We start from the raw sequence: 27,233 nt of genomic DNA on the forward strand, positions 1-27,233 counted from the left end.
AATACGGTGTAAGAATCTGGCAAACACACCTTCTCTCTCAGTTCTAGTTGGAATAAAAAAGCTTTATAAAACTAACAAACACGTTTTTATCGAGTATTTAATAAATATTTTAAATGCTATGGCTTCAATAAGTATTTGCTGAATATACAAGTGGGTGGGCCTCTAAAATGATCATCCAAGCAGCAGTATATTTCATTTATATTCATTTGAATGAAGATAATGCCACCCCAATTTTTTTTCCCAAATAGTTTTTCATCCAAAATAGTAGCAGAGAACAAAATCCCTAAGAAAGAATTTTTAAAACAAGGTCTTTCTACTATATTCACAAACAAAATAGCAACTATTTCTTTAGCATAATAATAATTTAGCTATAAATTAGATATGTTCAGGAAACATGTACAATAAATTTAAAAAATATTTCTCAGAACCATTCTGGGTGGGGTTGAAATGAGCTACAGTCCATGATCAGGTTGGTTCAATAAAACATCTTTCCAGAGCCTTAGTTTCCTCAGATAAAATTATATAATAAAATAAATTATTTCTAAGCATCCTCCTGGGTCTAAAATCATATATCTTTTTTTATTAAACTTTTTTAATGTTTATTTATTTTTGATAGAGAGAGAGAGAGAGAGACAGAGAGCGCGCGCGCGCGCGCGCACAAGTGGGGGAGGGGCAGAGAGAGAGGGAGACACAGAATCCAAAGCAGGCTCCAGGCTCTGAGCTGTCCACACAGAACCCGATGCGGGGCTCAAACCCACCAACTGGGAGATCATGAGCTGAACTGAAGTCCAGCACTTAACCGAATGAGCCACCCAGGTGCCCCAAGTCATCTACTTTTATAATGCCAAAGTTCATACAAAAAGCAAAATACTTCATGAAGATTCAACAGTATTATTATTTCTATTCCAAAATATACTTCTATTTATACTTCAGAATGTTTTACATTTGTCAAGGTGACTTTTTTGTAGTTTAGTTTAATTCCCCTTCCAATCAAATCCCAGTGAACTAGAAAAGAAATTAAGAAAGGGAGCTCTTAAAAAACATTAATGAGTTGTGTAGCATCACTGGCAAACCTAACATCCAACTTCTTTTCCTGCCACCTGATTAGGAGACTTGAAATAAACAGGGGTCCTGGTTTTAGAAAATAGAGACAGAATACCTACAATGTTTTTTCTTTTTTTCCCTGTTTGTCTCTTAGTTACTACTGGAAAGCAGAATGCCAGCTCTAAACAATGTCTTTTTTTTTAATTTTTTTAATGTTTATTTATTATTGAGAGACACAGAGAGATAGACTGAGAATGGGAGGGGCAGAGAGAGGAGGAGACACAGAATTGGAAGCAGGCTCCAGGCTCTGAGCGGTCAGCACAGAGCCCCACGCGGGGCTTGAACTCACGAATCGCGAGACCATGACCTGAGCTGAAGTCAGACGTTTAACCAACTGAGCCACCCAGGAGCCCTTCTAAACGATGTTTTATAACACCAGCAGCAGCACTGTGATGACAATTTCATGGAATCCGTGGCGACCATGTATCTTATGTTGAACTACACTCTTTGCAAATAATATTTCTAATCTTTGCATAGCTTTTGGAGGCATGTAGAGTGATAACCTTCACTGTTAGGGAAAGCTTAGGGTCCTGCTGGTGAATAAGTTCCCCAACGCCAGTCAGAGATGGGTAATTGGAGGAATCAGGATTTGAACTCAGGTCTCTCTGAACAAATAGCCACACCAGTGAGGCATTGTTTGGCTTTCTTTTCTTCTGTTGGGGTTCTTTTCAGGAGGATTATTTACCTTGTTTTAAAAAGTAATAAAAAATTTTTAAACCCACCTTTATTTTAAAGATATCTGAAGACTATATACAGGAAAATGAATGCAATGAGATTTAGGAGAAATTAGTTGTCAGTCTAGATAGCATAAATTATGCACAACTCAGCTCCTAAGACACTTTACTATCTATGCAAGTTATATACAAGTCCATAGTAGTTTTCAGATGGGATGCAGACTGGATTAAATTCCTGCAGCACACTATGTAATCCAAAGCACAGCTATTAACTGATATTTATCAGTAACAGTGAAGCAAGTCAGAAAACAAAGAACATGCATTTTCTAGGACTGCTTTTAGTAGCTTACTCTGACACACTTTGGAGGGGGGGATTGCTTTGATTAAAAAAAGCAAAATGAAAATATATATACATATATACATATATATACATATATATACATATATATACATATATATACATATATACATATATATACACACATATATACACACATGTATATATACACATACATACATGTATATATACATATATATACACATACATACATGTATATATATACATATATATACACATATATATACGTATATATACGTATATATATGTATATATATACACATATATATACGTATATATATGTGTATATATATATATATATATACATCCTTCTTCTTATGTTCAATCAATAGTAAAATGCATACGCCTTGCTTCATATGTATAGACATTTTGCATGTCAGGAACTATGACAGTGAGAGACTAAGACAGTGAACCAAAACACCATGACCTCTACCCGCATGGGGCTCCTTTTCTAAGAGAGAGGATAAAAATTTTTTTTTTTACATGAGCTAATACAGTATTAGAGCTCTGATAAGAGGAGTAAAAAGAGATGGCAGAGTACAATGAAAGTATAATAGATGATTTTTCCTAGTTGAGAGGTCAAGAAATCTTGATTAGTGATTCAAAGAATGGCGGGGGGAGGGTTAGATGAGTTTTGCAGCCAGGGGAAACTGATTGTTGAACACATCAGTCTTTCCTTGGCTCTGTCCTCCTAAAAGCTGATCCCACCTAACAGCAAACTTCCAGCTTGGCAAAAAAAGGCACAGGCAAATCCAACACTTGAAAAAAGAAGGGTGGAGGGGAACACTGAATGGTTCAGACTCCTTAATAAGTTCAGCCTGTCTGGAAGAAAGCCTTTATATTAGGAAAGAATGGGACCCGAATTTACATGGAAAAGAAACAAATTAAGGAGGGTTTTGAATGACAGGGTAAAGTTTGTATTTGTGACAGCAGGGTATGGTGACGCCATCAGCATTGAAGGAAGATTCTCCCTGGGGAAGTATGCAAGAAGGACCAAGGGGAAGATGTGTGAGCAGTGATCCCAGGTCAGAGACGCATTATTAGTATCATCTAATCTCCGGGCACATGAAATCCATAGAACTAAAGATATCACCGTCTTAACATTATAATGCCATCAATTTCTTAGGCGTCCTTTTCAATGGGGGTGTACAAACATAGATGCAATGATGCAGAAATATATAATATTTTGTAGTATATCTTTTTGTAAACACTTTTCATTGTTTACCTTTAAAGTAGATTAAACTTGTGACTATTTACCAGATGAAGATCACTTTTTGAACTGCAAAAACCCATCATATGTTTAATGACAAGATAATCATTTTTTTACTAGCCAACCTCATTGTCCGGTCTTAATCTGATGTCAAAATTTAGAGAGCAAAACACAAGACAAGGTTATACTGAGAATTCATCAAATAACTACGCTGAACTCAGAGTCAATTCTCTGCATATTAAAAATGGAACATAATTATGGAAAGTGCCCTTATTGTTCAACAATTCTTTTTACTTTAAAATAGTGCATAAAAATGCAAATGAATCCTTATAATTTACCACATGAAATATTTATGCCCACAGCTCCTGGCACCCCCTATAATACCAATGGTGGGCTTTTAGTCCCCCCCCACCATTTAAGACCTGACATTTGGAAGCATTCCGAAGCTCATCTCCCTCCCTCTACATCTAGTGCCTTCAAATATTTGATAAACTACTGATAAAAATCTCTTTAGAGGGACAAATGGAATTCTAAGATACTTGGCAAACATAGTTTCAAGGTTCTAAAATCTTTGTAACCTAGATCAGGCCCACATTTTGACTTAGGATGTTTTAAGACATCTACATCTTTTGACAAATTCCAAAATTAGATGCCAACGGTTATAGAAGACCTGACACGGAGTCATTCTTAAGTAGGACACAAGGCAGCAAATTAACATAAAGCAGACAATCTAAAAAAGAATCATGTTGAAGAAAGGAGGCCACCGGGACTCAAACATATGTGATTTTTACATTCTCCTCCTTTCTACTGCCCCAGTCACAGCAATGCTGGATACAGACTGTCATAGCACAAAGAACTCTGGATTTCATTGTTTGGGAAACTTGACCCTGGGAACGGTTCTGCCATTATCTGGGTGACAGTGGGCACGTTTTTCTGACTTTCTGTGCTTCTGTGTACTCATCTTTCAAATAAGGGATTTAGACCATAGCATCTTTAAGATGTTTTCTGGGTCTGAAACTCTATGGGAAAAAAATTAAGAAAGAAGGGGCCCAAACTTGAAATCAAACACTTGTTTCCTCAGTTTAAAATGAAATGGAATTGGGGCGCCTTGGTGGCTAAGTCGGTTGAGCATCTGACTTTGGCTCAGGTCATGATCTCACAGTTCGTGGGTTTGAGCCCCCACATCAGGCTCTGTGCTGACAGCTCAGAGCCTGGAGCCTGCTTCGGAATCTGTGTCTCCCACTCTCTCTCTCTCTCTCTGCCCCTCCCCAGCTTGTGCTCTGTTTCTCTCTGCCTCTGTCTCTGTCTCAAAAAAAGTAATCAACATTAAAAAGAATTAAACTTCTGAAGTGAAATGGGATTTATGTGTATCTAAATCCATTACAGAACTGGTATTTGATGCAAGAGCCACCAACTGAAGACCAATGTTCTTAAAATTATAGTTCTGGCTTGCTTTAAGGAGTTTTCAAACTAATTAATGATACCTTACCATAGGACAAAAGAGAGGTGGTTTTACATACAAGATATCCGTAGATGCTGCCAATATCATGAGCAATTCCACAGCCAAAATGCAGAAGAAACGATGCCAAGCCCAAGGAGAAGTAACAATAGTATGAAGCAAATTAAACAAAACAAAACAAAACAAAACATGGCTATAACTTGAGTTGCCCTTATATGAGATATTCACGAGGATTTGGCTTTGTGAGCAAAATCACTGCTTACTAAGACCATTGTGAGAAAATAGACCAATTATCTATCGAATGCAAGGAATCCAAATTAACTTTTTCTGCTACAGGGGAAAAAAATGTGGAATTCTACCAATGCCTCTACAGCATTTCTGTTTTTGTCTATTTCTTAAGCAGAAGTCAGAATAACGTGTTGAACAATGGAAGAGAAAGGGAATACCTAGAAAGATCAAAACAATATTCTGCTACTAGACGTTTTATAGATTGGAAAGACTTGGGTAATGCAGGACATTTTTATGTATCCTCAAGACTGAGTTAATGTGCACAGGAAATTACTATTAGGCATTTGGGATCAAAACTGATGTTCCTCTTGCATGGGTTATTACCACATTTTTATAGAAATGGCTTCGATGTTGTTGGAAGATATAAAATTGTTGCTAATAACGCAGTGCATGGATTCCTACAGCAATTTAGAAACCAAGGGCAGAAGGTTCATACCTCTGAACACCAAGATCTGGGAAGTCCCAACCCCAACAGGGTACAGTGTAAACAGAGTTGTTTGGGGGGTTATGAGACTCTGGGTACCAGTTCAAACTTAGCCCCTAATTAACTGTGAGGCCTTGAGCAAATCGCCTTCCCCTTCTGAACCTTCATTTGCTTTTCTTTAAATGAGGCATCTGGACTCAAGGGTCTTCAAGTTTAGGATTCTACTGATAAGTACCAGAATACATTTTATATTAACGATTCCCAGTCCTAACTGCATAGTAGAAACTTTTGGGGAGCCTTCAAAAAATAGCCAGGCCTGGGCCACAAGTAGGTTAGATTGCTGAGGCTGGAGCCTTGACATTGGTAATTTTTAAAAAGCTTCCCAAGACTTTCTGAAGTAAAGCCACGGTTCACAATCACTCTTGTACACTTAATGGAACATTTTTAGCAATATTTAATATACTTTTCATTACTCTTTTGTAGACTGGGTGGGTTATTTCCCTGGTTTTTTCTATTTTAGCTGAAAGCATTTTAATTATCCTTCCTTACCCAAGAGAAAGGAAAAAAAAGTAGAAGCTAATCAATTTAAATTTATTAAAATTCCGTGAAAAAATGTTATAGGTGGAGAAGAAAAATGTTTGACCACATCAAATTTTAAAATGGTCTCCATTATTTATTTATTTATTTATTTATTTATTTATTGCCTATCTTCACAAATAAGGGGAAATGGAGCTGTTAAAGCTAAGAACACACACAATCAGTGAGTGGCTGGGCAAGAATTTGTTGTTGCATTTTGATTCTTTTGCATAGCTTCCTCAGCTAGGCTGCCTTATAATTGATAAAGAAACGAGCACTTTTAGGAAAATAACTGGCTGATTTCCATCACCTGCCAAACAATCATTAGGAGACACAAAGTCATGATGTAAGGTAGCTAGAAAACATACTTCCTTCTCACTGTTGTCTGTTCTCGATGCCTATTTTTTTTTAAAGGTCATAGTGCTCTCTTTTGATTTTCGAAGGAAAGACAAGCTTTTCCACTAGTAGGTGGGAGGTGTGTGGGTAGTCGAATATATGCACAGGTGCAATCAACTTTAATTAAGACTCAAATCATTTTAACAGGCAGATGGAAAAATGCTTCAATCTTCTTTAAAAGAAACAGAGGCATTAAGGCACTAAAAATATTAATGCATGGGAAGGAAAATATCATTTACATTCTTCCTGAAAGATGCAATTCTGAAAATACATTCATAAATGTTCCTGAAGCAAACACTAAATGCTAAGAACAATCCCTTCATCACAAAGGGTAAAAAGAATTAAATTCTATCAAAGCAAATGCAAAACTTAGATTGTCGGAATCACAGTTACTAATGGCCATATTTGGGGGCTTAAAAAAGTCAGATCTATTAAAATTTCATAAGCAAAGCAAGGTGGAATTTTTAAGCCTTTTAGGGGTAATATAACTGATGACTGCACACCTGAATGTATAAGGCATTACATTTCTCGCTAACTGTAACTGACCAATTCTCTCGATAAATATAGCTAGAGTAGAGAAGTTGGCCAATCATTGTTGGCCAATCTGGAATTCTTCATAGCGTTCTTGTGGAAAAACTACACATGTAAATTTGAAGACGGAGGGGAAAGAAAACCCAAACCTTGTTTAGGAAAAGTCTCCAATTAACTAGGTTTGTTTTTCCCCCCCAAAATGGTATTTTAAATGCAGTCAGCCAAGAAGTTCATGTTAAGCTATGGGCAAAACCAATGGAAATGTATCTAAATTCTCTTTTAATTTTTAGAAGCCATTCAGGAGAGCTGCAAGTCTTTATAGGTTGTGCTTTAAATTTTTTTTTAATGGTTATTATTTTTGAGAGAGAGAGAGAGAGAGAGAGAGAGAGAACAAGCAGGGAAGGGGCAGAGAGAGAGGGAGACACAGAATTGGAAGCAGGCTCCAGGCTCTGAGCTGTCACCACAGAGTCCCACGTGGGGCTCGAACCCACAGACCGCGAGATCATGACCTGAGCTGTAGTTGCCCACCCAACTGACTGAGCCACCCAGGCACCCCTATAGGTTGTGCTTTTATATAACATCCTATTTTTTGCTCTGATATTTGAACCTTGTTGGATTTCAGTTTGTCTATAACATGAGGGAATCAAATAAGACTATTTCCAAGGCCCAGCAAATATTTTTTGAGGGCCCACTGTGTGACTCATGGTCTAAGGATGGAGAGCAGGAAGTTAAGGGTCTTATCCGCCATTTGTTCTCTTTGGAGTCAAGGAAGGTAGGGTATAAGAGTTTCCTGAAAATCATATATAAAAATATTATTCTACCTATTTTTCCTTCCTTCCTTCCTTCCTTCCTTCCTTCCTTCCTTCCTTCCTTCCTTCTTCTTTCCCATCTTTCCTTCCTTCCTTTTCCTTTCCCATCTTTCCTTCCTTCCATCCTCCCTTCTTTCCTTTCTCCCTCCCTCCCTTCCTTCCATCCTCTTTCTTCTCTCTCTCTCTCTATCTCTTTCTCTCTCTCTCCCTCCTCCCCTCTCTCTTTCCCTCTGTCTCTGTCTCTCTTTCTCAGCTTACTTTTAGGTTGGGTACATGCTACCTGCTCCCTTCTTTCACCTTGCCATCATCACTTTTTTTCACACACACACACACACACACACAAAATGCACATATGAATTGCATTAATCACAAAGTTCCTCAGGAATAAGGGGTTTATTTCTCACCTGTTCATTAATTAAATGCAAATAAGACAGGACCTGGATTACATGTTATTCCTTATTTCTGATGTTCCCAATATTCTTTATTACCGTGATGCCTTGTTTCATAAGTTATCTGCTGGCAGACTTCTTTGTGGCCAGATCATCTGAATGATGAATAAGGCCTTAGAGAATTTCAATGGCCATTGCATGGGGTTAGGCTTAGGGGTTAAAAAAGAGGAAGAGAAAGAGAGAAACCAAAGGAATAGAAGGAAAAGAACAAGAGATTAGTATTTGCAGTGCAAGATTCTTCAACTGAGGCTATGATTAAGCCTCAAACAAAACCACTTGTTAGCTGAGGGTCACCAGATCCAGTGGATCAAGGATGCCCAGGCCATTGCGAACTTCAGAACCTAAGGAAATGCGTCATGGACCAGGCGTGTCAGAAGCACAACGTAGAGGCAAGGGGGAAAGAGAAGCCCAGTGCCTTTCTCGAATGCTCTGTTCCACATCCTTTTGTCTTTTTCACTCTTTATACCTTTGTAACAATGTGTTTGACTGCCACGTCTTCCCTCATAAGGCACCCTCCCCACTAATAAATGTACCTTTCCTCTTCATTTGAATTCTTAGGTTTTACTGTCTGACATTTCAAAACAGAGATTCTAGCACCCGGAATAGTGTCTGGCATACAGCAGGTATTTTATAAACATGCGCTGAATGAATGAAACACTAAATGAACACATAGATGTGGTTAAAACACTTATGAATTAATGGCATCAAAAACTCCCCAAATTCTTAGGAATAAACTTAACCAAGGGAGTAAAAATTACTTACACTAAACACTATTTCTTCCATCAACTTTGCCGGCTCCCTCTCCTCTAGCCTTTATTCTGGAATTTAGCATGAGGCCGACTTTCCCGTTTTTGTCAGGTTTCACACGACCCCTTATGTGGCTGCACATTAACTTTTGAAGGGAATTTACTGGATCTTCCGTAGGATCCCCTCACCAGAAAGAGCCCCGGCGTGCTTGTCCTCATGATGACTGCCCCGCTGTCTAGCTGGGTACGATTCTTGTTCCTATTCCGTGCCCTTCAATTCAGATATCTAACATACAAGCCTTCAAAAAAGTTTGCTATATCTCATATGTCTTTAAAAAACCCTGGAACACAGGTGTCTGAAGACCTTACTCTGGTAGATTGGGTTTGACTCCTTTGTAGATTATATCTGAATGTGAGCGGGTGCCTTTTAAGGGCCTTCTTTCCCTGCCTCCGTCCCAGACCCAAGGGTTTCTGTTGAGTCCCCAGGGGCACAAAACGCAGGTCTGGCTTCACTTATATGGCTCAATAGCTTCTAGGGTCTTCTCTATTGTTAGAAGAACTTTTTTTTTTTTTAAGTGTTTATTTTTGAGAGAGAGAGAGAGAGCGTGAGCAGGGGAGGGGCAGAGAGAGGAGAGACAAGAGATAATCCCAAGCAAACACCACCCTCTCAGTGCAGAGCTGGACACCAGGGTTCGAACCCACGAACTGTGAGATCCTGACCTGAGCCAAAATCAAGTTAGACGCTCAACCAACTGAGCCACCCAGGTGCCCCAGAAAAACTTTGAAAATTAGTAAAGACAGAGAATGCTGGAACACGGTTTACACCAATACGAATAAGCAGCTGGGCTCCTTAAACGCCAGCTACTTGGGAGTTTCCTGAGTCCTCCATTGATTTCCCATGGAAGTAGGTCAGGACTGCTTTTAACTGGAGAAGCTGTCCGCTGCAGGTTTCATTTAACCACGAGGAACGAATATTAAAAATTGATGCGCAAAGCAAACCTCTGCTTAATTAGCATCTAGATAAAGACTTTACCAGGAAAGCCATGGAAGTTAATAAAAGAAATAAGGAAATTGACAAGGAAGCATTTCAACAGCTATCGTTGTGTCAACCTTCCATTTATGAGACATTCTAGGGATGGTCACTTCATGCATTGCCTACTAACGTCCGTTAACCTGTATTTAGGAGGTTAGCATTCCTTCTGTGTCTGTGGTTACGTTCAGATTTCTAGACAAGATTTACGTGTTGTTGTTTTCTGGCACAGTTTTTCAAATGCTAACCTTAAAATTTTGTTGCCTATGAACTAACCACTTTAAAAGGAAAAGCGATATGGGGCGCCTGGGTGGCTCGCTCGGTTAAGTGACCAACTCTCATTTCAGCTCCCGTCATGATCTTACGGTTTCGTGGGTTCGAGCCCTGCCTCTGGCTCTGTGCTGACAGTGTAGAGCCTGCTTGGAACTCTCTCTCTCCCCCTCCCCTTCTCTGAGGTTCTGCTGTCTCTGTCTCTCTCAAAATAAACAAACTTAAAAAAAAATTGTTTTAAAGGGGTGCCGGGGTGGCTCGGGCAGTGAAGCATCCGACTTTGGCTCACATCATGATCTTGTGGTTAATAGGCTAGAGCCCCGCGTCAGGCTCTGTGTTGGCAGCTCAGAGCCCGGAGCCTGCTTCGGATTCTGTGTCTCCCTCTCTCTGCCCCTCCCCTGCTTGCACTCTGTTTCTCTGTCAAAAAAAATAATAAATAAATAAAACCTTAAAAAAAAAAAAAAAAGGAAAAGCAATTCTACTGAAGCTGCTTAGAAAAACACTTTGAGATCTACATACTAAATATTTTTTATATGAAGCAATTTGGGCCTTCTTGGTTTCCAACTAATTCATTGGTTAATACCTATACCTTTGTGGGAGCAAGGCTTTTCTTTTGAAAGATAAACGAGGTTCAACCAGAAAAAAAAATTATCATATTTGAAAAATGTGTCAGCCCCCTCAGTTAGAGTGACTGTTTTCTTTCGCTGATGAAACACCTTTCACAATCGCGTCAGGTTGCCTGACCCTTTGTACAATGAAGATGGCCTCTTTGTTCTCAGGGCTGTTCTTTATAGGATAGGGGTGAGTGCACTGCATCGGGTATGATGCCCCTCCACCTTCAAGGCTTAGATATCCTCCAGCAACCAGAAAACAGCCTGCCCCCTGTGGGAACAGAGAACCGCTTACATGCTCCCTGATGCTTTATGCTTCTCACATCAGCTACCGGATGAACCACTTAAGATGTCAGATCCTTTACCCAAACAATATGGAATCTCTGAAAATTTAATTCATTTTTGACCTTACTTCATTTTTTTTAATAAAATATTTATTCTTTCCACAGATAGCTAAAAGTCGATTGCCCCTTAGAGTTGCACGCAATTTACATTTTACGGGGTCTTTTCTTGAGCCCAATTTTCCTTTTTTCACAATCCTCTGAGGTAAATATGGAAAAACTGACACATGGAGAGTTGGACATGCCCTAAAAGCACAGTTGTTCAGTGATAAATCCATCTTTCAACCGCAGGACATTTGACTCCTGTGTCTTTGCCCGTATGTGTATCTTAAGGAACTCTCCACACTACTTTCCATTATAATGAGATTGTTTTTTAAGCTGGTCAAGCAAAGGAGTTTTTTTAAATCCAACAAACGTATAGAAACGGGGATACATGTTTTACTTCCCTGAAATGCTGGAATTTAAATAGTAAATGGACCATATGTATACCACATACAATCCAGGTGATAATTTTCTATCTACAACATAATATCTTAATACTGCTTCCCGAATCATTCAGTGAAACTCTATGCGATGCTATTTGTAATGGACCCTACTTTATTTCCTACATAAACAAACTACTTAGATCAGATTATGGGTACTTGCTCTCATTTTCCTTTCTGAGTACTGCCTAGTTTTCCTAATCAGTAACAGGCCTGATCCCCTTCTGACCATTCCATATAAAAATGAACTAAACCTGGGTTCCCCATTGATAGTCTTTGGAGCAGTTGATTCTGAAATATATTAACTGGTCTCGATCTGTGCATCCTGTGCAAAATCAGATTATTATCAATGCTTGGTAATCAGGGTGATCCCATTGGGCTTTGCTATTTAAAACATGTTAGCTTTGGAAAAATAAGCCATAAGTATAAACTGAGCATGCAAAACATAGTCATAGAAACCATGGGCACTTAAACAAAGTATATAGTCTTTGCTCTCAAAAATTTACCATTTAATTGTGGAGCTTGGATACACATTCATTCACTTTAGTCAAACAGCCATTTGATGATTTCAGGAACACATGCTGAAGATGTACTTTGGGCCAGAAAATGTGCTAGTTGCTGCAATGAAAAAGTCTCACAGTATTGTGCCCTGACAATTTAGTTGGGGAAGCAAACACTTAAATGCTAATCACAACACTGTGTCAGGCATGTGTCAAAAGAGTTTTTTTTTGTTTTTTTTTTTTTCTTTTATAAATGGAGGAGCAGACCCCCCAGGCCCTTGCCAAAAAAGCAGAAGACACAGTCCAAAAAGGATTGCTAATGAGGATGTAACTTTGCATGAAAATCAAGAGGAATGTCTTCAGATGGAATACATAACAGTGTCAGACGTTCTGTGAAGTCGAAGAGAACCAACAGAAGGCAGAGGCCAGAGCGAGAGACCAATGAGGCATCGGTCCCGTGTGACTTGGGAGTGAGCGGAAGAGGAAGCTGGACTGGAGGAAATGGGGTGAGGGGGTCAAGAATTGGAGGCGGCAAACGCGCAGCATTCACTTGAGTGGTTCGGCCGTGAAAGGGAAATAGAGAATCATGGCTGGATAGACAATCAAGCTGTTTTTCTCTGAAACATCAATGGACAGTTTTATTATACTTCATATTCAGAACCCATAAACCTAGCTGGGCTTAGAGGCCAAAGTGGATTCTTCACAGGCTTCAGGTAACATTATCAATCAACCAAACAAGGACCAACCTGAGGCAATCTAATTTCGTAGGTTTGAAATTTCTCTTGGGCCCACATTGACAAAAAGCCTTCATGGTTTTGGCATACCTCTCTTGTCATTAATCATTAGTAAGTAGTTAATAACTAATCAATCAAAGAATGAAACTAGTTTGTGAATCTAGGGGCAACTTTGATACTCAGAATGGGATAGCTTTGAGAGGGCAATACCTCACCTGAGTTCTGATCATTCTGTTGGGGGCTAACACCGAAACCGACTAAATCTTCTAGGTCCCGGGAAACTAGATTTCATTTTTTTTTTAAGTTTATGTATTTATTTTGAGAAAGAGAGAGCGCACGAGCAGGGGAGGGGCAGAGAGAGGGAGAGAGGGAATCCCAAGCAGGCTCTGGGCTGGACAGGGCAGAGTCCGATGCAGGGCTCGATCCCACAAATCATGAGATCATAACCTGAGCTAAAATTAAGAGTCAGATGCTTAACCGACTGAGCCACACACACAGCCCAGGGAATCCAGATTTCCTTGAGTCACGGGAATAAAACCTACCTCAGGATTGCCCACCCATAACAATACATGGATTCCCCCAATATTTATTTGCTGACCCTTTCTACCTTTTGTCTTTCTTCCTTTTTTCTTTCCCCACTTAATTGCATAGGTTTCATCTACAACAAGGAAATACATGCAAACAATAGGAAAAAATATTTGATATCCTTTAAGTTCATCTACTCTGGACACACCTAGTGAGACAGGAAAGGCTGCTTCAAAAATTCATGTTACTAACACTCCCTCCTCCTTGTTAGATTCTATTTAGTATTTTCACTTCTTTCATTTGGGAAGAGCAAACGCCCAGATTCTCCAGTTGATTGGTTATTCCACTAGAAGTAGAACATGTAATTAACCTAGCTCCCATCAACTAACGACAATAATGAGCTCGCTTCAACCGAGAAGCACCATCCACCACTACAGACACTTCGTTAAATTTGGAATTGCCATCCATTTACTGAATCCCGAAAAACAGAGTTTTTGGAAAATTAAAAAAAAAAAGCTTTTCAAAGATTTTACAACTTGAACCGCTTTTCACCTGGCAGCACATATGGGCAAGACTTCCAGTCACACGATAAGAGCTACCTGGATTTATGCAGCACCTTTCTGCCAAAGAGGTTAAATGACCTGGTTGAATGTGCTTTCATCCTCCTTACCATCTAAGTTCAATAATGCATAACGTTAAGCAGATTAGAAGTCCTTCTTTAAAATGTTGATCTCTATGATTCTCTTAAAAAATGCATCTCTCTCTCTCTCCTTCCAAATGCTGAGAAGTGATCCATTTTCACAGCTATTCATTTATACAGAAACTGATGACGGTCTGGCATCTACAAAATGGTCCACATTTAAATGCTTTATGGCTATATTCTTTACATCTTTCTCCTAATAAATCTGCCTAGAATGGAACAGACATTCTTTTAAACGGGACACTTAAGAGCAAAAGCGACAAACGCAGCATTCAACATAGGTCATTTTGGGCTGAATGACTATATTGATTTCAGTGTGGAGTTTTCTAAGTCATAGGATCTGATTTTTCTTTTTCTTTCTACTGAATGGTCAAACATTTCTCATATGTCTTTTGTTTCCTCGAGTATAACAGCCCTCTTAAGTCACTATGTCTATTAATTCAACAAGTTCAATAAATACTTACTGTGTATCAACGTTGAGAAAAATTGTATTGGGCTGAGGGCTGCCTTAAGTAAAATGATGGAAAGGTATGACCCTTGACCCCCTTGGCCAAATGTCTTAATAGGAAGAAGAAAAAAAAAAAAACTTCACAATTTGTCAGAATAAGACACATACTGTTATAGAAGTACAAAGTGCTCTTGGAGTTTGAACGAGATTATTATTTGTAGACAATAGCATAAGAAAAACTCTGTGAAGAAGTAGGTAGGCTCTGAGCAGAGATTCAAGGATTAGACTTTGTTTTATGGACTTATGAGGAAGCCCTTCCAGAAAGAGAGAACAACATCAGACAGACCGTCTCACAGGGAGGAAGAGAATCATGTTTTGAGGGATGTACACATCATCCAGTAATCCACAGATGCATCAAACAACAGAGCCAGAAAAGACACACAGTTTCAGCACCTAACATTTTCATTTGAAAAGTGAGAAAACTAAGGCATTAAGAGATGAACTGACTTACCCAAAATCTCAAAGCTTTTTAATGGTTGAGCCAAGATGGAAACCATCTCTTGTGACATCCAGCCCCTGCCTGAGCCTTCTAGATCATATATAATTAGGAGCTAAGACAAATGTAGGGCCGACAGGCACGCCTTTACTTAGAACTAATATTTTATTACTTATAGATGTCAAAGTGTTGAAAGCCTAGGATATTAAATAAAAATCAGAAATTGGATTTTTTCTTTGAGGCAATTCAATAGGAGGGAAAGAAATCAGTCCTCCTACTATATTAAATACAAGCTAAGGGAATGTTGTGTTGTTGTTGTTGTTGTTTTAATAGACTGGTGTAGCTTTATTTCTGAATTGAAATGTTTTTGCATTTTATAAATGTAAAGCAGGGAGGGTTCTTCTTAATGGAGAAAATTGTTGATTAAATTGCCAACGAGAAAGTGCACTTAAAGATCCAGCAGCTGGAGAATATAAACACAGGGGATAAACACGTCTGCCTGCATCAATCAAAGACAGTTGCCGGCTACCCCCAGAAAGGTGAGCAATTATTTATGAAATTATGTCTTCTTCAGTGATTGTATGTTGCAATCCAAGAAGAAACTGAATGAGGAAAACAGACAATGTCATGGTCCCAATTAACCAAGAAGTCACACGCATTTGCAGAATCAAGGGATTTTACTTATACTCTTTTAACCTCATCATCTCGAAAAGAAATTTCTTGAGCTTTAAAAAATAGTAATAATTAAGTAGGTCAGTATGTTCTTGAAGAACTATGTTTCTTTCATTTTAATTTCAAAGATACGTGTCTGATTCTGTCATCCGCACATTAATACAAATCTAAAGAGAAGAGAGGTGATTCAGAGCTGCATGTTGCATAGGGCTTTTTCGGAGCGTTTGCTTTCCTAGATCAGTTTCTAGATTAGTGAGGCCACGGCCCTCAGCGCCTTTGAGCATTGGCTGGGGTTTTTGATCCAGAGGCTACTTTTTCCCTTGGGCTAGCTACAGGCTATCAAACTATGACCTAATTATGGACAAGAAGCAAGCAGCCGAGGACAAAAGCCCTGATAACCTGGAAGTAGCATCATCTAGTTGGTAGCTCAGTGTTGAAAATCTCATGGACCAAAGAAATATACACGTACACCCTTTAGTTATACTTAGAGGCATGGAGGTGAGCACTCACATCTTTTTGCCCAGGTCATTGAGGTCCACTCGGCACATGAGGCCCACTGGGCAGACCACATGTCCTCCCTGAGGGGCAGCGTAGAAGCCTGCTGTACAGAAGAGCCCATCACAGTGACTACAATCTTCCAAAGTGAATTTGGGAGGGTGCTGAAAAGGTTTTCTAACCCCTTCCTAAATTGATGACAACAGTTAAGTTGTACATGCCATTGAGGAACACATTCGGCTTTCTCTTAGTAAGCTGATACCCCTGGGAGTGATAACACTCTAAGTCATTAGAGATTTGATAACAACTGCTGTAATTTAATGGCAATAGGGAGGGGAAAGACATTGGGGGTGTTGGTCAAGAGTACATAAAGTATCATTAAAACCAGAAACTCTGGGGGCGCCTGGGTGGCTCAGTCGGTTGGGCGGCCGACTTCGGCTCAGGTCATGATCTCGCGGTCCATGGGTTCGAGCCCTGCGTCGGGCTCTGTGCTGGCAGCTCAGAGCCTGGAGCCTGTTTTGGATTCTGTGTCTCCCTCTCTCTCAGACCCTCTCCCGTTCATGCCCTGTCTCTGTCTCAAAAATAAGTAAATGTTAAAAATAAATAAATAAAATAGCTTGCTTCTAAAAAAAAAACAAAAACAAAAACTCTGGAGCCAAAAAAAAAAAAAAAACAAAAAAAAAAAAAACAAAATTGGATTCAAGTCCCAGATTTACTCTGTATGTGACTCTGGGCAGGCTGTGCCTCAGTTTCTCCCATCTTTAGAATGGCCATGTTAATATCACCTGCCTCAAGAGTATTTCAGCAAGGATGGAATACATGGAAAATGCTTAGACTAGCGTCTGGCATAGAGGAAACACGTAAAAGTATCTGCTACCATTATCACAGAAGCATCCTCAAGGAAAAGGTTGGGCACCACACACTTTTCCCAGGTCCCCACCGCTCGCTTCTTTGATGCATCCCGCTGTGGCCATAGTTCTTGAAATCTGGTCTTGAAATGGTTCCTAAGACAAACCTGTGTGACGTAGAAGCATTTTCCTAGAAGTTCGCCGCCTCATTCTCCATTACCGCCGTCAGCTCTGATGCCTGGGATCCTCGCTCTGTCATGACAGCTAGACCTCCTCATTGCCCTCATAATGCCTTCTTTCCCTGTCTTTCCAGGGAAGACCTCTATTCTGTCATATTACTGTCCTACATCAACTAGATCCTGTGATTAGGTGCCCTTTCTGGGAAGCACCCCCTCGTTCTGGGTCGAGGCTCCACCGGAGGGCCCCCTCTGCTCTGGCTAGCCCTCCCCCTTGGGTGGCCTGGAACCATCTCGGCAGACATCTGGGGTAGGGACCTCTACGGGCCTGAGTTCTCCTGCCTCCCTGACCAACAGCACCAGCTCCTGCCTGAAGTAGCTCTTACTGGTGGTTCTCAAACTGAAGTGCTGAGGAATTCTGATAAAGAGAATGGCAAAGGCCTGGCATGACTAAGATGGATGGGCTAACGAACCAGAATGGACGTTCTTCACAGATCACCTGCCACATACCCCACTATGAAACTCCCAAGGTCTCTGGGAGAATCCAGACAGAGCAAAAATGGATTTCCCTACTGATCCATCCAGATGACCCTGACTTGCCTTCTTTGAAACTGCCAACCAATCCATAGCTTACTCAACGAAAGGAAAACAACATTCACTCATTTTAAGCTCTCCCCTCTCTCTGCCTTCTCTTATAAAAATTATGTTTTTGACGTTGTTAGAGGAAAACAGTGTTTATAGGTTTCCTTTGCATACAAGTAAAGGGCAATGCTAATTATAGCCATATATCCTTGAGTTAGAGCAGGATTACTGGGGATTTCATTAAAAAAAATCAACATCTCAGGCCCAACCTCCAGAGTTTCTCATTGAATGAATCTCTAATAAGGCCCAGGAATCTGTGTTCTTTTTTTAAGTTCATTTATTTATTTCGAGAGAGAGAGAGAGAGAGAGCACGTGTGTACACGTGGGGAGGGGCAGAGAGAGAAGGGAGGAAAAAAAAAATCTCAAGCAGACTCCTCGCTGTCAGCACAGAGCCCAACACGAGGCTCGATCTCATGAACCATGGTATCATGACCTGAACTGAAACTAAGAGTCGGACGCTTCATCGGCTGAGCCACCCAGGTGCCCCAGGAATCTGTGTTTTTGAAAACACTCAGGTGAATATGCCGCAAGAAGTTCTTGGACCACTCGCCTAGGCTTTCTATGTCTTTACCTACATACTTCGAACCACCCAAGTACCTTCTCTGAAGCCTTGGTAGGTCATCACCGTCTTGGCTCAAGTGCATCATTATAACTCGGGTCCTGGCTCAACTTCCCCTCTAAGTAGCTGGAAGGAGACTTGCTGAGGCAGAAAATAGTCTGAGGCCACAGCACGGAACTTGGAGCAGAGGGAGGGGTGCAACCAACAAACGGCAGGAGAGGGACCTGACCAGGGTCGTGTCTTTATTTAAGATGTTTAATGAAAACTATAGGCTTTGGTCTCTCCAGTCCTTCTGGAATAGTCTGAGATAACCTTCAGGTGTTCTGAGTGTAGCTCGAGTCCCAAATGGCTTTGAAGAATCCAAGAATTCTACAAGTTCCAGATCCAGCCCCCAACTCTGGTCAGGAGGCTCCAAGTCACCGGTCATCCAGAAGATCTGGCCAAAGTCACAGGCTGAGGGCTCACCCACTCTCACAGCGAGTGAGAGACCCAGACTCATAGATTCTCTTCTCTGCCATCCCCTTTGGCTTCTCAATACTTGCTTTTGCCCTAGCCACTCTTTTCAGCCCCTGCTTTCACAGGAATGAAAAGGAGGAGATATAAAGTCCTGAATTATTTTGCACTCTGAATTTTACAGAAGAAAGTACTGTTAACACACCAAACCAAATGTGTAGGTTCTCCTAAAATAACTAACTTTCATTTCAGGTTTCCTAGGACAGCCTAGTTCTTGGGAAGTCGATATTCTTACCAGCTCAGATGGGAATCCAAGAACTTGTCATTCAAGACAGTGAACTGGTTAAAGTGGCCTTTGAAAGTAAAGGTCACAGAGCCCCTACACTGAAGGTCACACACTTACATTGGATGAGAGGCTTCTAAGACAAAGTTGTGTATCTGTTCTTTGGCCTACAACTGATTAATGGTGTGATAGGACAATGAAGGAAAGAGTTGAAGGATAATAGAAGAGGTGGAGGGAGGGAAAGAGAGCCTATCTACATCAATAAAACTAGCCGAAAGAAAGGTAGGAAGCCAGAAGACCACAAGAAACAGACATAAGAATTGAAATAACTTGAAATGATATAGCAGTAAAGGGTTAGTCAGAGCTACAAACTCAAATAGCCCCTGAAGACATCCCAGTAATTATTAAGCTATCAACACTGTGCCACCGTTATTACAAATGGCCGGGGACAATGATAGTCACCACTGCGTGAGGTGTCTCCTGTTCACGTCACCTTGCTAGACACTTTAAGTGCATTATCACACAGTTAAGCATACAATGATGATCACGACAATGACCCTGAATCATAAAGATGGCCACATTATGTTAGTATACCCTCCCTTTTTCCTGAAAAGCGGTATAATATATAAATACAGAAATATATTTAAAATTTTAATTACTTTTATTTTTTACATGTATTTATTTTTGAGAGACAGAGACAGAGCACAAGAGGGTCAGAGAGAGAAGGAGACACAGAATCCAAAGCAGGCTCCAGGCTCCGAGCTGTCAGCACAGAGCCTGACGCGGGGCTTGAACTCACAAACTGTGAGATCATGACCTGGGCCAAAGTCGGATGCTTAACCAACTGAGCCACCCAGGGGCCCCCAGAAATATATTTTAAAAGGTTGCCTTCCAAAATCATTCTTTGTTTAATTCAAAATTCTTTTTAAAATTAAATTAGTAAGAGTAAGTTGGAAACGTTGCTTCACTAGCAATGCCCAATATTTTAGCATCACTGTACCTCAGACAACTTACAAAAGGATAAAGGTGTGTGTGTGTGTGTGTGTATGTTAAGAAAGTGAATGGAAAGGCAAAGGTTGCATTAGATTCCTAGGTTTATTTCATCAAACCCATAAGATCCATTTATATTTACAATTGTAAAAATATAACATAGCATGTAAAAGTCTTAAATGGGAATGTTTTCAAGAGGCTGAAAGATGAGATGTAACAGTACAAAATTGTACATCTCCGTTAATGTGGCATATTGTTGTGGATAATGAAACTCTTCACCAACGCCGACTCAACATCTTGGGTTTCTTTTGATTTTCTAATATTGATACCGGATGAGTGGGCCTACATCTTTGTTTTTCTTTGCTCTATCTTTAGGCCCACCATGTCTCTGTGTCCTTCCATGGTCTCTATGTGGGCCTTTCCATGTGCTTCATATATTGGTGTCCATATTGGCTTATATGTCCAGCTCATCCTGTGTTTGCATTTCTTTTGTATCTTTCTTGGTGCCTTAGTCTCTGAATTAGTCACTTTGCTTTTTTATGTTTCTAATTTTTCCTTAAATTTTCTATTTACATCTCTCCACTTATACCTTTCCTATCTCATGCTCTCCCTCGGGGGTATTATAGAATTTAATTATATTCTTCATTGTGACTTGAATGTTTTTATAGGAACATATATTCATGCATTTATATTAAACATAGGCAAAATCTTTCTTTTAAATATATTTATTGTTTTTTTAAAATGTTTATTTTTTTATTTTGGGGAGAGAGAGGGCCGGGGAGGGGCTGAGACAGATTCCCAAGCAGGCTCCCAGTTCTCGGGGCACAGCTCAACGCAGGGTTTGATCCCACCAACCATGAGATTATGACCTGAGCCGAAATCTAGGGTCAGATGCTTAACTGACTGAGCCATCCAGGCACCACCTCCCCCAAGAAAATATTTTTATTTGAAGAGAAAAATATTCTAAATACTATCATGGTGAATACTCCAAATTCACTGTCAACATATCTGTACTTCGCCTACTTCTCATAAAGACAAAAATTTACAGCAATAAAATACAAATGAATCACCTCTTACGTGCCTCATAGATTCCATCTCTCCGCGCAAAATTAAGAAATAGTAATCATAACCAATTGAGATAAAATTTATTACCATGAGAGAGACTATTAAGTGTCCTCACCTAGAACAAAGCAACATTACAATGTCCCATCAACCAGGGGAAAAAACTTCCTAGAACAATTAATACAAAGAACTTATTTAGAAAATCATGCAGTGAAATGGAATTTATTTCTTTCCTATTGCTCAATCCGTATCTACAGCTGTAAAGCTTTTAAGATATGAAAGTAATGTTAGGTGTATCATTACAGATTATTTAAAAAATTTTTTCAATGTTTTATTTTTATTTTTGAGAGAGAGAGAGAGAGAGAGAGAGAGAGAGAGAGAGAAATGCAGAATCCAAAGCAGGCTCCAGGCTCTGAGCTGTCAGCGCAGAGCCTTACACGGGGCTTGAACCCATGCACCGCGAGATCATGACCTTCACAGAAGTCAGAAGCTCAACCGACTGAGCCACCCAGGCGGCCCACGTTATAGATTATTAAGATAAGATTTGAAGGCACATATTTTGTGTAACATAGATTTTTCAAGTTAAAACAGAAATATTAAATTTTCTTTGAATTGAATATTAGTAAATTATCATAATCGGCACTTCCGGGAAAGCCAGAGGGTATGGAGGATAGAAATACCAGCCTTAATTATGTTCTTCAAATGTAAAAAACAAAAAATACTTGAGATTTAGGAGTCATGAATGTCTACTACCTCATACCATTTATTCTGTTCCTATGGTATCAGTAGGTGTCTATAAATCCTACCTGACAAGACTAAAGGGGAGCGTTGCCTCACTGAATATACTAACAACAGTGATTATAGGTTAATTCTCAAATATCAACAACTTTGGATCTACTTTTCGAATTACAGAAAGATCCTGAGAGCCACAATGCTTTTTTTAGCCTCTGACAGTGTCTATTTTCTTCTGGAGTCCAAAGTAAATAATATGAAATTATTCTTTGCACTGTCTGCATTTTTCTTCCCGTCCCTTCACATAAAGTTAAGATATCGAAGTTAACGTAGCACAAGACATGCCCTTTCTCAGAAGGGTTGATACACGGTTAATAGCACACGAAAGGAAGAAATTCAATCTTCAGATCCCTAAAAGCTATAAAGAGCCTGGATCACTTTTCCATGTATAAGCTTTGTTTCACAAGTACACAAAGCTCGTTTTGGACTCGAATGGAGAAGTCTGTGACATATAGCACATAGCCGAATTCTAACAGATGGATTTTTCTTGAAATAACTTCATTAGTTAATCATTTCTTTTACATATACTTTTTCTAGCTAATTGGTATAGCTGCCAGCTGGAGCTGTTAAGTATCCTCCAAAGAAACTGGTAGGTAGGGAGAAAATCCAATCATTTCACCAATTCTAGAATGAAACGTCCATTAATTTCACACTAACCATCACATATTTTGAAAGTAAAATCTTTTTCGTTCATTTTTTTTCCTCCAACTTCTTCCAAAAATCTTAACCGATCTGTGCTTAAACCAAATCAATCATCTAGAAGAAACTTTAAACTTTGATAAATTATTTAGGTCAGGGTTTACCAAACTTGCCTCTCCTGACATGGTGGCTCAGATCATCTTTTTGTGTCAGCTTTTAAGCAGCATCTCTGCCTCTATCTTGATATCAGTGGTGTCCCTAGTTGTGACAAGTGAAAATGTCTCCAGGCATTTCCGAAAGTCCTTGGGGCCCAAATTGTTTTTTACTGAGAACCATTATTTTATTTTATTTTATTTTTTGTTTTATTTGAGAGAGAGAGAGAGAACGTGAGTGGGGGAGAAGGGAAGAAGGATAAAATCTTAAGCAGGCTCCACACGCACTCACACTGATCCTGATGCAGGGTTAGATTCCACGACCCTGGGATCATGACCTGAGCTGAAATCGAGAGTCGGGTGCTCAACCAACTGAGCCACCTAGGTGCCCCAAGAACCCCTGTTTTAGAAATAAATTGCTCCTTATTTTTAATTCAGTTTAACACTAATTTTAGGGGCGTCAAGGTGGCTCAGTCAGGTTAAGTGTCTGACTTTATTTTAGCTCAGGTCATGAAATTGAGATTTGTGAGTTTGAACCCCATGTCAGGCTCTGTGCTGACAATGTGGAGCCTACTTGGGATTCTCTCTCTCTCTCTCTCTCTCTCTGGGTAAACATAGATAAATCTCTCTCTCTCTCTGGGTAAACATACATAAATCTCTCTGGGTAAACAAGCAGAAAAGGCAGGGTAAGTGGCTTCTAACTACCAATACATATTAATTATTCTAAGAAATGCCGTCATCATCTCCATCGTCAGAAGTATTGATTTTTGTTTTTCCTTTAAGGAAGGAACTCAGTGTGACTGTGGGAGAGGATATATAAAATCCTGCATTGGGATGATCTGAGATGAAAATGATTAATTACCAGTTTAGGTACCTAAGGCATTTTTAAGCCAGGGAAAGCAGTGTAATTTCATGAAACGGACACTGAGAAAACTGGGATTCGTTTGGACTTTACTGTAAACTTATGAAGTGATTTGGGGCTCACAAAAGGATTAGTCATTCATATAGAGACATTTCCCCATCTTCGGAGTTCAGTGGCCACCCATTCACCACTTAGTGGTCTTTCTGTAATTTATATATCAGCGTCTCTAGGAAGAGTAACATAGGCATAAGATTCTAATTACCAGAGTTGTTAAAAGGGAAGCACTGAGCCTTTTCCAGTTTAGGGTGAATGTAAGAATATCACAACACGAAGTGTGCAAGGAGAATCGTTCATTGCATTAAGAGAAATACTAAGTTCCATTCTAATTTCTATGCTTCCAGCAAAAGCATGGGACTAGCATTTGCTCAAGTGGGTTTTTTAATGTAAACAGAAAGATACATGTTAACATTTATCAATATGTTTGAATGTCTACCTTTTTCTCAAAAAATCAAGACATTTACCCCAAAATTCCATAGTAACCTGTTTACTTTGTTCGACTTTCCCAGAGCCACTGTGACCGTTTAGAATTTACACATCGTCCCGCAAAAAGTCATTCTTCTTTTTCATAACATCTCTTCCCTAGGCCCGCTGTCCCTTGGAGTGCTTCCAGAACGCCCTGTGTCCTTCAGCACGGCAGAAATTAAATAACCTACTTTGAAATTTCTCTCTCTCTCTCTCTCTCTTTTTTTTTCATAATGTTTTTTTGTGTGTGTTTTGTTGTTTTTTTGGGTTTTTTTTTGTTTTTTTTTTTGTTTTTGAGAGCAGCAGAGACAGGGTGCAAAGCAGGGGAGGGGCAGGGAGAAAAGGAGACACAATCTGAAGCGGGCACCGGGCTCTGAGCTTGACGAGGAGCCCCAGGAGGGGCTGAACTCCACATGAACCCTGAGGTCACGACCTGAACCAGAGTCAGCCGTGGGAAACGACTGGGCCACCCAGGCGCGCCCCCACTTTGGAATTTCAACCGGAAGGACCCAAGGCCCTGCCCTCGGGGCTTCACCTGCACCCCCGGGGCTTCGCCTTACTTCTAAGGGAACGTGGACTCTGCACACTTACTCTCTGCGGGGTCCTTCGACCTGCGGCCGCTCGACGACGACTTGCGCAGCAGGCTCCGCCCGGAGGTGAAGAGGCTGGTCAGTTCTTCCAAGGGGCTCGTGGGGGTCCTGGAGCGGGAGGCGCCCGGCGCGGGGCCGTAGGTGTTCACCGCCGCGTTGACCATCTTGGCCCCGTCCTGCGACACGGGCCTGGCGCTCGGATGCGGCCCCGCCGGGGAGCCCCTGGATAGGCTGCCCGGGTGCACCGCGTCGTAGGGCGGCGGCCGCTTGAGGCTGAGCGGGGTCAGGGACCGCCCCATGCTGACCGGCGACGGCGAGGCCGAGTGGCTCTTCGGGTAGCCGTGCGGGGACTGCGTCCGGTACAGCGTGGACGGCGGGGGCGGGGACGAGGACAGCGCGGTGGCCGCGGAGGCCGCGGGGCCCGGGCCCAGGGCCGCCGCCTGCTCTTTGTCCAGCTTGGGATGGCCGGAGGCGTGGGAGGGCAGTGCGGACGGCGACGCGCCCGGCTGCTGCTTCATGTAAGACACGTTTTCCAGCACGGGCAGCTTGGTGACCTCTAGCGGGGTGAGCGGAGACTCGTCGGAATTGGGGGAGCACTGCACGGGCGCGGGGGGGAACACCAGCAGCGGGGGTCTGTGGGAGAGCAGGTTGGGGAAGGGCGGGGGGATGTCACAGAGCAAACCCTTTGGAGTACATGGCACGGAGGACTTGGCGAAGTCCGAGTCAGGCACCGTGGGAGTAGCACACTGCGAAGAGCAACTGTGATGGTCAAGGTCACATTTGGAATCTTGGCCCAAGTCGTCGAAGATGGGGTATTTCATCTCCTCGTAGACGGCCTCGCTCTGGTCGTCGTCCTCCTTCCTGAAGTCTCTGAGGATGTTGCCCACCATCTCGATGTACACGGGCTCCTCCTCCTCGGGGTCGCCCGCAGGGCTGCTGACATGGGACAGGGAGGGGTCGCGCGGGAGCGACGTCCTCCGCGGCCCGTGCTTCTTGATGTACGTTTCATCGAAAGAGGTGCTCAGCTGAGTGTTCGGGTTGCGTTTGGGTTTGGGAGGAGGGATCTTCTTGGAATATTCATCACTGTGGGGTCTCGGTTTGGTGGACACTGCAAAAGAGAAAATTAAAAAAAAAAAAAAAGGTAAAACAGATTAGTACAATAGGAAAGTCCTCGAAAATGACTTGTACTCGGGTTGGCTGCTAGGAACTTTATTTTTTAAGTTTTTATTTATTTTTGAGACAGAGAGAGACAGAGCATGAACGGGGGAGGGGCAGAGAGAGAGGGAGACACAGAATCCGAAGCAGGCTCCAGGCTCTGAGCTGTCAACACAGAGCCAGACATGGGGCTCGAACTCACAAGCTGTGAGATCATGACCTGAACTAAAGTCAGATGCTTAACCGGCTGAGCCATCCAGGCGCCCCCCCCCCACTTTTTTTTTTAATTAATGTTTATTTGTATTTGAGACAGTGTGAGAGCTGGGGACAGGGAGAGAGAGAGAGAGAGGGAGACACAGAATCCAAAGCAGGCTCCAGGCTCTCAGCTGTCAGCACAGAGCCCCGTGTGGGGCTCAAACTCAAGGACCTCGAGATTATGACCTGAGCCTAAATCATAAGCATAACTGACTAAGCCACCCAGGCGTCCCTACTGCTATGAATTTTTGATCAGCGTGGGAGGTGGTAATCTGCTTCATTTCTAGTTTGAGGCTTAGACTAAAACTCAAAAAAAGTCAAGCACTTTCCATACATAGGAAAACCTGATAAAACAGTACTAATATTTGTCTTCAAACTAATATTAATAATCCGACACTGACAAATGCATTAACCAGGGCAATTCGTCCCTCTGCCTTAGAATTTCTAAAGAGAAACCTTCCGATGAAACATGTTCCATAAAAACGATCATAAACTTCATAAAGATTAACCTCCAAGAATTAAGTGAGAAACTCAGGAGGACAAAATCAAGTTTCTTTGAGCACAAATGGTCACAAAAATACCATGGGATTTGAGCCCTTTTAATGTTGTGGCTATTGCACATGATCGCATCTCGCTTTCATTTAGGATAAAAATGTCCTAGCCTGCTAGACTTAATGTCTGCCTTGGTTCAGATAAATAACTTCTATACAGATGGGTCTGATATTTCAAGGGAAATTGATGTGAAAATCTTATGAGGCTAGACAAGTTAATCTTTGAATCTCCAGGTATTGTTGATCAGGGTGTATTTGTCTGTTTTTGTTCATGAGATCTCTTTTGATATCCCAAATGCTATCTTGGAATGAATTTATTAGGTATGTTGCACTGAGACATCAGAACCCCCTCGAGCGCCTTACAAGGAAATAAA

At 41.0% G+C, this 27,233-nt stretch overlaps 1 protein-coding gene across 5 annotated transcripts in view; it reads right to left on the reverse strand.

Annotated features, from left to right (window-relative positions):
* The window catches only part of NYAP2 (neuronal tyrosine-phosphorylated phosphoinositide-3-kinase adaptor 2), a 254,263-nt gene that overhangs the window by 80,248 nt on the left and 146,782 nt on the right, over positions 1–27,233 (reverse strand). For all 5 annotated transcript variants that reach the window (XM_078450827.2, XM_078450826.2, XM_060623921.3 and 2 more), the window contains exon 3: positions 24,900–26,006. In XM_078450827.2, coding sequence (XP_078306953.1) covers positions 24,900–26,006 — 1,107 coding nt within the window. The remainder of the gene's footprint in view (positions 1–24,899; positions 26,007–27,233) is intronic.

Source organism: Panthera onca, chromosome C1 (assembly GCF_046562875.1).
Source record: "Panthera onca isolate mPanOnc1 chromosome C1, mPanOnc1 haplotype 2, whole genome shotgun sequence".
Classification (NCBI taxonomy): Eukaryota; Metazoa; Chordata; class Mammalia; order Carnivora; family Felidae; genus Panthera; species Panthera onca.